Source organism: Haematobia irritans, chromosome 1 (assembly GCF_050003625.1).
Source record: "Haematobia irritans isolate KBUSLIRL chromosome 1, ASM5000362v1, whole genome shotgun sequence".
NCBI classification, from domain to species: domain Eukaryota; kingdom Metazoa; phylum Arthropoda; class Insecta; order Diptera; family Muscidae; genus Haematobia; species Haematobia irritans.
Window position 1 is genome coordinate 236521751 of NC_134397.1, and position 12466 is coordinate 236534216.

The 12466-nt window shown below is 32.1% G+C and overlaps 1 protein-coding gene across 1 annotated transcript; it reads right to left on the bottom strand.

Moving 5' to 3' along the window:
• Window positions 1–3823: 3823 nt before the first annotated feature.
• LOC142231150 (uncharacterized) lies at window positions 3824–11464 on the bottom strand. Its single transcript, XM_075301792.1, has 2 exons — window positions 9472–11464; window positions 3824–4221 (listed from the first exon to the last, which is right to left on the bottom strand). The coding sequence occupies exon 1, from the start codon at window positions 11229–11231 to the stop codon at window positions 9564–9566; it is 1668 nt and encodes a 555-aa protein (XP_075157907.1). The 5' UTR covers window positions 11232–11464; the 3' UTR covers window positions 3824–4221; window positions 9472–9563.
• Window positions 11465–12466: the final 1002 nt, after the last annotated feature.

Here is a 12466-nt window from a genome sequence, read left to right on the forward strand (position 1 = left end):
CGAACACCCTGCCAACAGTTTTTGAATTTGACGGTGCTTTTCGGAAGCGCCGTCACGGAAAAGCGCTGTCACTATTGAGAAGTTGTACCGTGCCAAGTTACTACAAAAAAGCATCGCATGAGTGCAATTATTAGGTGCCTTTTTAGATAAATTTAGAACGACCCCTTCAAATTATTAGAGAAAGTGCATTTTAATATAAGGGCTGTTGTCTTTTTACACTGGATGCAACATTTGTATGTGCTATCCAGAACATCGTTGCAATGGTGTTCTACCAAGAACATCTCATCAGTGCCAGTCGCGCCGATGTTGCCAGATTGTATTTTGATAAAGTGACGCTTCATCGACTCACAATAGCAATTTATTGTGACTAATTTATCGAAAATCATAAAATTCAAAGTGGCACAGTGTCATAAATATTCGCAGCAGTAAATATTTATTACTAATTGGAGCATTTCATACATTAAAAATGCAAGATTTCACTTCTTTTCTGTGATTGTTTTTAAACCGCTGACGACAGTGTTGCATATTTTTGTTGATGTCCTGGATAAACGAGTACTCTGTTTTCTTTTAGTTCTTCACGGCTTATGGGCTTTACAGACTATCAGTTATTCCCGACGACAGTGCTCGTGTCGAACATATCCCATATATTGTGCACATTATAAGTTAAGTCCGAATCCATAATCGATACTGCTGCATGTTTATGGGGTCGATAACACATTTACCGATTATTTAGTCATCGCCGACAAGTCGTATCGATCCGACACACTGTAAGATTCTTTACAAACACCGACATTCCGTCCGGAATAACTGATAGTCTGTAAAGCGCATTAAGCTGAGTACTATGTTCACTTTTCAAGCTGAAAACCAGCTTGTTTTCATGGTTAATTTTTTTTAACTAATTAATTTAGAAATATAAAATTATTTGCAAACAATTCCTTGGATATTTTCCATCCATTATTTGGCAAGACTCGATCAAAATATAATAGGCTTCATAAATATATTTGCACTTTTAATTTAGTGTTTTGGTGAAAAAAAAGTCGAACATAGTACTCACCTTTAGGGTATCCAGTGCTAAAAGAAAACAGCCCTATAGATGTAAAAGAATCATAGTGGTCAAGTAAAATATGATTGTTTAGATGTTTATTAATTTGAATAAAAACTTATAAATTATTCCAGGTATAACATTTTATAAATACATTTATAAGAATAATAACATATTGAACATAAGGTCTTAAAAAGGAATTATGTTGATTTAAAAGTTGCAATTCTGCTATATTCAGTTGATGCTACAACGTTTATCAGTGTTTATTCCTGATGGAGGCAGCGTGTCTGGAAAAATATCAGAAAAACTATCACTTTATTCCATTTGGAAGTCGAAAATTGTTCACCAATATACCTTTCACAGATTTAAGCATAATAACTATGTTTTCAGCACGTCTTTTTCGTTTTTATTTATATAAATTATAAGAAGCTAGTTGCGCTTGGTGTTTCACAAAATATAAAAAGGCTCTTCCCTGCCAATATTTTTTGAATTTGGGGGCGCTTCTGAGAATCCCCACTACGTCGAAAACAGTCGTATACGATAACCAAAACTCCTCGGAAAAGCGCCGTCACTATTGAGAAGTTGTACCACGCCAAGTTACTACAAAAAAGTATCGCATGAGTGCAATTATTAGGTGCCCTTCTGGATACATTTAGAAGGACGCCAATAAGAGCCCCTTCAAACAATCAGACAAAGTGCATTTTAAGATAGTTGTAAAAGAATGATTGTGGTCAAGTAAAACACGATTGTTTAGATGTTTATTAATTTTATTAAACATTTATAAATTCTCATAAATATAACATTTATACGACTATCACATCACATTTAACATATTTTTATGCATTAATAAATGATTGATGTTGAGTTACAAGTTACATGTTGTAGCGTCTATCAGCCAGTGCTTTTATTCCCAATGGAGCGTGTCTGGAAAAATATTTGAAAAACTGGCAGGGTTGTAACAATAGTGACGGCCAAATTATAAAATAAAACAGTTTTTTGTCTGCTGAAAAATAGCAGTCAGCGTTTGCTATTAACAGCAATCTTTTGTCAACTTCAATTGCATTTGTTACCACCAATTAATTATAATTGGTTTTAAATTGACGGCACGCCGCTAGCCGTAAACCAATTCATATTACCTTCTATTTTTTAAACCACTGTGCGCAGGTGTTCTTTGTGTTGCTGTCACTATGCCAATCCACTATCTCGTAGGGTCAAAACATAATCAAAAAGGTCATCATATGTGAAAATTCTATTTTGAAACGAAATAATGTTTTTTTTAGTGATAAACAAGATGCCTTTAAGTCTTTGAACGGTTCAATGTTTTAAAATTTAGCTGGCCTTGAGCTAGACCTTTAATTCAAAAAAAAAAAAAAATATCGGTTAGAATATGACGCATGTAAATTGGCGTATTTTAAATATACTTTGTATGTACGTATATTATTGTTAATTATAAAGAATTATAAATATATGTAACATTTAGTTATATGCGATTGTTTAACTTCTATTTGTAAAAGGAATCTCGCATTTATAGATTTTTGGCGTAGTATAATAGGCTCTATTCATTACACGCAACATCCACATTTTAAAGATTTTAAATTTCAAATCTCAGTTGAAATCTAGTCTCAATGATTTGTTATTACTTATTGTTTCGATAAAACAGCTGGTTCCATATATATCTGATTCCGGTGGTATATCCGCCGGCTAAGTATTAATCAGAAGATAAGAAACTGGTCATAAAGCAGCAACAGCAGTCTCACCTTGTTCAATAGATTGATAATCCTCAATATTGTTTTCAGCAGATTCCATTGGACATTTTAAAATTATATCAACAATATCTAATTGCGCTAGCTCAACTATTGTAATTGTAGACGATATTTTTAGAAGTACTTTGTTCGCTTTTCGCGGTTACTATATTAAAACAGTTCAATATAAAGCAGACAAATCAACTCAATTTATGCGAAGTTTCTTGTTCCTCTAGATTTCGGCAAGACCTTACAGATATACGTTTGTTTTTATTTATAATTTGGATATTTCAAGAAAAGTAATCGCGAAAATAAAGCGATTGTCAACTCGAAAACCGAACATAGTACCCACCTTTATATTAAAAGTGATTTTCAATACCTGAATTTTGATATGAAACTTTACGGCAAAAATTTCCCATTTTCCCCGTCCAAACATAATATTTTGCTCGTAAAACGGTTTGAGGTGATCATATTCCTTCTTTGCGTGAAACATCAACATGACGTTTGTAAAAAACTCGAATCAAATGTGTCAAAGATGCCAGCTTATTGTTATTACCAACAAATGCTATAATGTTTAATTCCCGCAAAATCTGTCCGCTTCCCAAATATATTCATTATTTGGGCATGCCAATTAAACAAAGTACCGAATGTGTCAAGTAGAATACCTTTCTTTTAAAACATGCTACCCTACACGCTAAGTATCAAGCACAAGAAGAAGAAGACAAATTCATAATATACCAATGCTTTACGAATTGTCCTTATCACCGTTTCCATGATAACCGAACTTTTACACATTAGAGCAGGTTATCGTAAAACAAAGGCACAGATCAACCACAAAGGTGTCCAAAGGAAAAAAATAGCCAACCACCATTTAGGCCAAGCAACCCCTTATAGACCATAGCTAAAACATTTTACACACTACTCCTCAGTTGTGACGAAGTTGTTTAAGTGTTCGTTTCCAGTAAATATTTTGCTAGAATATAAAACGAATACAAATAATCAAAAAAAAAAATGAGTAAATAAAATAAAAGATCAACAATTTGTTTAATAAGATATGTGGTGGTGTATTTGTACATGTAACACATTTATTTGGTGCGTAAATAAAATATTCATAAAATTAACGTTGATTTAAATTTAAGATTACATTTAAAAGAGAAAGACTTAAATGCAATGGGTAAAATAGTATGATTTGACGCCAATGATTGTGAGAGTGTTATGGGGGGAGGGGGATGCTGTTGAATTTGCCTATTCAGAAAAGACAATAGCGCAAATAATAAATCAATGAAAACATATATCAGTCTATTTTACTCTCTCTCTCTTTCTCCCTGGCGCGCTCCAACTCATAAAGTTTTTTTTTGCCGTTCAAAGGATTTGTTCATGTTTCTCCAAAAGATATTCATTTCTCTCTCTCACTCTCTTGCTGTTAGTGTATTAGTGCTGCAATTAAACGCATTTATTATTATATATGTTTTCTTATTTGGTATTCATCATGTAAATAGGTGACGATAGATGATTATGTAGTTTATAGATTTGTTTTTCTTTTTTGTTGGTATAATGAACTATGTTGTGCATTGTTTGTTAAATATATACATATGTTATATTGAAAAAATCGAATTGAGATAGGTACCATATTTAATTTTATGAACGACAATTTCTTATTCGAAATGTTTGTATTTTAAATATCAAGAAGCGAGATATCACTTATAGTGCGTATGGCGCATTAGAAGGGATGTGGATAAATTTCTCCTCAAAACTTCAACAGAAATTTGAAATTAATTCTTTCAAAGGAGATCCGCCTAAGTTTGGGCTGGTTTTCGGTGTGATACACGAACACACACCTTTATGCACTGAAAAAAAAGCATGCCCGGTTCTAAAGATTTTGTCTTTACTCTAAAAATGTTGGTATTGATTCCGAACCAAAGAAGCGGAGAATACAAGTAAGTACACTTTTAAGACACAATTCTCTCAATTCTTCATGGAATTATTATATATGCACTGAAAAAAATATTGACCTAATATGGAAGATTATGCATCTTAAATTTTAGGACTCGAAATTTTCGCAATGCCAAAGACAAAATTCTTTAAAATAATGAGATTTTAATTAAAAGAAAGTTTATAATCCTTGCTTCAAAAATTTTTTTAAATTTAGGACACAAATCTTGAAATTTTGCGTCCCTCTTTTGAAGTTGTAGATCTTTGAAGTAAGGCAAATGTTCCTTAAAATAAAGAAAAACATTTTTAATTTAAAGAAATCGTCTTTAACTCAACTGACATATTGAATTTTTAAATTAAAGATAAAAATGCTTCATATATAGGCTAAGACTTATTTTAAGGATTTGAATCTTTGGTTTAAAGTTTTTTTAGCATTAAGAAAATAGTTTTTACTTTGAAGTACTTGGCATAATTTGGATTTTGAAACTGGAATTTATTTGTACATGCACACAAAAAAATTTCACGAAAATTTTTCCAATTAAAATTTTGATTGAGTTTTAAAAAATATTCAATTAAAAATTTAATTGATTCGACAAACTTTTTAATTGAAAGAAAAATCAATCACAAAAATAATAGTATCAATTAATTTTTTAATTGGATCAATTAACTTTTTAATTGACCTTCAATTAATTTTTTAATTGATACTATCATTTCTGTGATTGAAGACATTTCAATTAAAAATTAATTGGATCAATGAATTTGGTGATTGAATCAGAAAAAAAAAATTTTTGTGTGTGAATACCTTTATTAATATATCGTAAACAGAGAATAAAAATTCGATGAATGAGATCTGTATCCAATTTTAATTTTATCGATCCTAGATTTAAAGCTACACAGAAAAAAATTTCACGAAAATTTTTCCAGTTAAAATCTTAATTGAATATTCAATTAAAAATTTAATTGATTTAACAAATTTTTTAATTGAAATACAAATCAATCACACAAATTAATAGTATCAATTAAATATTTAATTGGATCAATTAATTTTTTAATTGACTGTCAATTAATTTTTTAATTGATACTATCATTTCTGTGATTGAAGACATTTCAATTAAAAAATTAATTGGATCAATTAATTTCCTGATTGAATCAGAAAAAACTTTTTTTTTGTGTGTAGGGAGGTCCCTAAAAAATTTCTTTATTTTAAAGAGGCCGCATCTTTGGCTCGGAATCAATACCAAAATCCTTAAAGGAAGGTCAAAATCTTTGGTTCCAAGTAAACTTTTTTTTGGAGTTTGGAGAAAGTTTCCTTTACTCTAATAATTTTTGCGTACGTTAGCTAAAAGAACTAAAAAACGGGAAAAAATTATACACAAATGAAGTAAAAAGTTATACTAAATTCGTGCTTCTCACAAAATAGTTCATTATTTCCTTAAATTTATAAATTTTACTACAAATGCGTCCATCGTGAACTTCGTACTCCAAGTTTTTCTTAAAGACTACAAAATTTTCTTTAACAGGTGAAAAAAATTAATTATGTCTAATAAATTTTCTTGAATTTGTTGAAAAATATTTACTTATTTTTGTGATATCAGCGTGATGTCAGCGTTTGAAATACTGTTTAGTTAAAATTTTCTAAAAATATTAAAAATTTTCTAAATTTTCCTAATGTTTTCTTCCTGGTGGGTTCACTGTTTTTTTTTTTTAGTGTACTTGCTTCTAGGAAGTAACTTTAAATTTTTCGTTTTTTTCAGCAAAAACGAGTTAACGACAACTTTATTTTCCAAATTCAGACTCGACTTCCAGTAGAAATTAGCTATGTTATGTTTCAAGTAAAAAACGTCTTTAAAATAAAGTGTTGAAAAAACATGTCTTATATTTGAACGATTTTTTGCTTTGTAGCCAAGATGCAAAAAGACAACAAATTTAAAGACAATTTCATTAATTTTAAAGATTTTTTTTTGAATTATTGAAGTCAACTTGACTTTAGCCCAAAAATTTTTTCTCTCATGTTATGATACCCATTTTTAAGTCAAATCACTTAATTATAAGGACAATACGACTTCATTGAAAAGTTTATCGACTTTTGGACAAGGAAACAAACTTTATATTAGAGAAATGCGTCTTCTATGCTAAGCAAAATTTGCATTCGTTTTTTAAAGACAAGAAATCTTTGACCTCAATATTTGTTCAGTGTGGGGAGTTCAAAACAACATTTTTGGTTGTAAGTAGTCACATTTGGTTTTACATGAGATACTTCATATGGCTTGAATACTTAATGGTCACATTCAAAATTTATACATTGTTCAACAAATGCAAGCAATTGAAAGCAATAAAAGGTTGTAAATTGTGGAACCTTAAAGTTAACATAATCCAATAATGTGGTACTTCGAAGGTGAGAAATATATTAGATAGTAAATATTATTTATATATTATTTATAAATTCCACACATTTGCTAACTACAATTTACGAAATTACTCAAAGAAGAAAAATTTTACTAAAAGTAAAGAAAAATCATTGGCGTCAAATCATACTTATTACCCATACAAAATTAAAAAAAAAACTACAACAAGAACAAGCCGCCTTTTTAAAAATATTGCACATAAAAATAGGACCAAACTTTTTTTCTTTAAAATTTTAATTGAAATCATTTTTTTAATCAAGCCAAGAATTAGATAGGAATATTATTTGAAACATTTTTATTGAAATATTTAACTAATATTGAAATATTAAACTAATATTTATAGCAAAAAAATATTTTGTTTTAGTTTATTTTTAAAATTTTGTAAGAAATTTTCCCCAGCCCAATGATTTTTTTCTTTATTCCAAAATTTTATGAACTAAATGGAAGTAAAATTTCAATAACATACAAATTAGTTCAATTCTAACTAAAAAAGAAGAAAATTTTCGTACACTTTTCAAAAATAGTAAGACTGAATTACAGCGTGGTTAAAATGGAAATGATCTGGCGCCTCAGATTTTTTTTATTTTTAGTTCATTTTTTCCTTTTCGACAAAAAAGCGTTTCGTAAATGGTAATGCCAAAATAGTAAATCCAAAAATTTCGGAAAATTTTCGTTGATTTAATGAATCTCAAAATTTGGAATACAATTTAGTTAAAGTTTTTCCCCATAATGTAGTTCACTTTTTTTCTGTGTAAGTTAAATTTTATCATTGCTTTAAATACGGACTTTTTCTGTGCCAAGTTTCGAAAATAACAATTTAAACTTTCAATGAGACAATAAATATTAGCAATTGTGTGTATATAGAAAGTGCCCACTACGTTTAGATTTCATTTTAGGTTAGGTTAGGTTAGGTGGCAGCCCGATGTATCAGGCTCACTTAGACTATTCAGTCCATTGTGATACCACATTGGTGAACTTCTCTCTTATCACTGAGTGCTGCCCGATTCCAATGACAAGGGACCTCCTTTTTATAGCCGAGTCCGAACGGCGTTCCACATTGCAGTGAAACCACTTAGAGAAGCTTTGAATCCCTCAGAAATGTCACCAGCATTACTGAGGTGGGATAATCCAACGCTGAAAAATTTTTTGGTGTTCGGTCGAAGCAGGAATCATACCCACGATTTTGTGTATGCAAGGCGGGCATGCTAACCATTGCACCACGGTGGCTCATCTTAAAAATTAATTAAAAATTAGTTTAATTTTCGAGGTACACAGAATAAAATTTCACGAAATGTTTTCCAATTAAAATCTTACTTGAGTTTTAAAAAATATTCAATTAAAAATTTAATTGATTTAACAAAATTTTTAATTGAAACAAAAATCAATCACACAAATTAATAGTATCAATTAATTTTTTAATTGATACTATCATTTCTGTGATTGGAGACATTTCAATTAAAAAATTTAAAAAAATCGTTAAAATGTCATTAGCGCTGTAAGAAGACAGGTACAATTAAGTACAAATATGTTAACACGACAGGTACAATTTTAGTAAAATTTACACATTTTAGAGATTTATGAACTCAAATTAAACTTCTCCCATTTTAGGATAATTTGAATTAATTTATTTTTTAGTAAAATTGTGCAGTATATTTGCAAAATATTATGCCAGCTTATTTTTCCATACGAAAATTTCAGAGTTGCATCACTATTTGTTAGAAAAAAATCAAAACAAAGATTTCGCAGTTATTCCGCATAAAAGTTTTCATATGAAGTTTTTTTAACAGTTTTTGGTACGTAAACATCATTTTAGTACTAGGCTTATTAGCATAAACACACATAGTTTTTTGTTGACATTTATCATTTACCATTTTTATTATTTTCCGTTTCCGGATACTGCCTCAAGTATTTTATGAGACTATTGTGAATTACATGACAAATTTCAAAAGAGTTGCCAAATATAAGTTTGAGAAATTGTAGCTAACGGTGCTTTCAAAAAACAACTAGGGCAATTTTACAATGCCAAAAAAATATTGGTAGATTTAAATCCAAAACGATTACTTTGCAAAGTTATGAATTGTATGAAGATTGCGTGTGAAGAAGGTGGTGACTATGTTCAGATGACCCGCCGAAAAACAATTTATTTTTATAGCTACTTTTTTTAATCAATTAATTTCAGATAATAATTATTGTGATTTGCTAGATTTGACAAGAATAGAATTGTCTTCATGTATGCATATTTTTGGTCTTTTAGTTTAGACTTTTGTTTTTAGGAAAACCGAACATAGTACCAACCTTAAAATACGAATTTTATGAAGATCACGGCATGGTGATACATAAACATACACACCTTAGATTTTTGTACAATAGTCCCACTCTATACTCCTTCAACCCCCATATGCTGCGTTTTCGTTGTGTCCAAAATATATTGGTTGTTCGTCTTCAATGTTGGTGATATTTTGCAGAGGATTTTCGGCGTTTCTGCAAAAATGTTTTAACCGATTCCAATGGTAATTGGAAATGATAGTATGCACAATAGGGTAATGGATCCCAATAGGTGAAAAGCGCTTCTCGTTTATCCAAGGCCATTGTAGCGCTAAAGTATGCCAGAGAGGACCCACTGCCAGAAGCCTCATCATCATCACTGTGGGACGATGAACCGTTGGCGCCAACCAAACATAATGGTCTCATATGTACACATTTCATGGTGCGACACAAGATTTGGGCATGTGATCGATTGTGGCAGATATACGGTAGAGAGACACCCAAACGTATACCCAATGGTAGAAACTGTCCCGTTGTTTGACACTTGATCAAACGGAAACTAATGTGGCAATTTATAGGTCGTTGGAAATGGACTTTAGCAAAGAATGTCTTTAGCCAGTTATCAATTAAATGAGCATCCATAGCGGTGGCCGTAGCACTTGCTGTTATGGGTATAAGATTTTTCGTTTCATGATCTACTTTACAGCTGATATTGGCCGCAACTTGACTTGATTTAATTGTCGTACAGGTCACATAATGATCGCCCGGAACATCACGCACCACCAGCCATTGTTGACGTTCGTTGATTTCGTGGGAGAAGCGTAAATCTCTCATGCGACGGGGTAGCATATACTTAAATCGTTCCAATACGCCCTGCATACCCACAGCCACTAGAATATTGCGAAATTGACTTATGAAACCCTCGTCATACAACTCCCAAAGCTCATGGGCTGACGACAAGGCCACGTATGGTGGTACGGCAATATTTTGCGATGCACAACGTTGGTAGAATTGCAAACAGTCGTCTAGTATTAGGGTTTCCTGTACATCAGTTATAAATGTGGCACATCCCAAGAGTTCCAAATGTGGTTTGGCCACCGAATCGTAGTATGCCGGACTAGTGGCGCAAACAGGTATGTATACGGATGGTTTTTCTTTGCGCACAATGTGACAAAGGGCCGATATATAACTGTCCACATTTTGAGGAGTTGGTCTAGGTACGGCATAAAACTTATCTACAGCTGCTGAAAAACGAGCCAATCCAAAAAGTCCATCAAATTCAAAGACAACAACTCTCGCTCCCGAAGAATAGAAGTTTCTGGCCAAATGCAATGTTTGTATGGTACTGCCACAGCTAATGAGTACAGTTCTCTTTGGGGTTTCAATGCCTTGTGAATTCCGTGAACCTGCAACTGTTGCCACAGAGCTAGTATTGATAATTAATTTGAAAAATTCCACGGGAATCCGTATTATCTTCCAAAACACCCATAGCAATGCTGATAGCCAAAAACTGGGAGCTGCTATAGACAATGGTATATATAGAATGTAACGTACTAAAAGTAAGACAACGTTTATCACAAGATTCGGCCAAAATAATAGAAAATTTTGAACTCGCTTCTTTAGTGTTTGAGATGTTTGGGGTTTTTGCACAGGAATAAGATTTTGTTGAATGCCAGTATTCGATCGACTTAGCAATGTGGGTGTACGTATTGCATCCGCATCATTGCACTCCTCTTGTGTGGGATCTTCAGGGATTAAATCCAGAGAGTTAATACGACGAAATTTCGATCGCGCATAACGCAATTGTCGAGCGTAATCCTGTTTCGATTGAAAATCTTGCGCCATTTTCTTTTCGATTGTTTTTGGAAATTTGTCACGTTAACGAGTTTTAAAAAATGTTATAGTTTCGTTGAGAGTTAACTTTGTATTTCTCTTCAAAATTCGAATCTCTTTTCGTTTCCTTATTTTCCTAGTCGAACATCATCACTCGCGATCGTTTTGTGCCAGAGCCGTCAGATACGCAGAACGTTCTGCGATCGATTGATCATCGACGCTTTCTTATTACTATCATCGGCCGCGACTATAGCAAATACTGGAATATCATCACAAGTCAACGTGCATTTTTTTGTACTATCTCAATTGTTTGCTTCTTCTTGATTTTCTGCTTGCACATCGTTTTGGAGGAATCTCAATTTTCAATTTCGTTTTCATTTTTTTGCATTGAATCCAAATGTATATTTCATAAAAAAAACAAATAGGTATTTGGCCGATCGATACTGCTCTGGTTTATAACATTAATTGCATTTGTTCGCGTTTGCACAGTGGCTTTGCCAAAATATTAATTCATAATCATTTTCGCTTTTTCTTATCACTGATATTACGTCCTCTCTCTACTGCGCAGCAATCCAAGTAAACTGATACTCAAAGAAATGACATAGAGTTGGTTGAGAAGCAGAAGCGGAAATGAAAATAAGAAACCATCATCGAAATACAGGCATGGCAACTCCCCATATCCAAAAACGAAAGACAAGCTAGAAGAAGACACAGCCTGAGAGAGAGAGAGAGAGAGAGAGAGAGAAAACTAAGGTATAGAGAGCTATGAGAAAACGCGAGCTATATGCGGCAGGCAAAACATTTTTCCACGACGAACAAATACAACCTTGTCGACAAAAATTTTATTTATTTCAAGAAAAGCAAGTATATACGGCCGTAAGTTCGGCCAGGCCGAATCTTATGTACCCTCCCCCATGGATTGCGTAGAAACTACTACTAGAGACTTTATTCCACAATCGAATTACTTGGGTTGTACTAATACATGCCGATAGCAAGATATCTTAAAAGTCCTTAACATCGTATTTTAAATTGGAAGTTAGCCCATACGAGGTATATATTAGGCAAAAAAAGGCAGATTAAAAACCTATATAATTCAGTTCTTGAACGGTATGAATTTTGCGCGTTAAAAGAGAGGCAAAAGTGAAATATGGAGGTCGGTTTATATTGACCTATGAACCTATGTGGTCCAATTTTTGTGTGATTAGTACCAAATTTTAGAAAGATCAAAAGAAATTTGCTTATCCAGG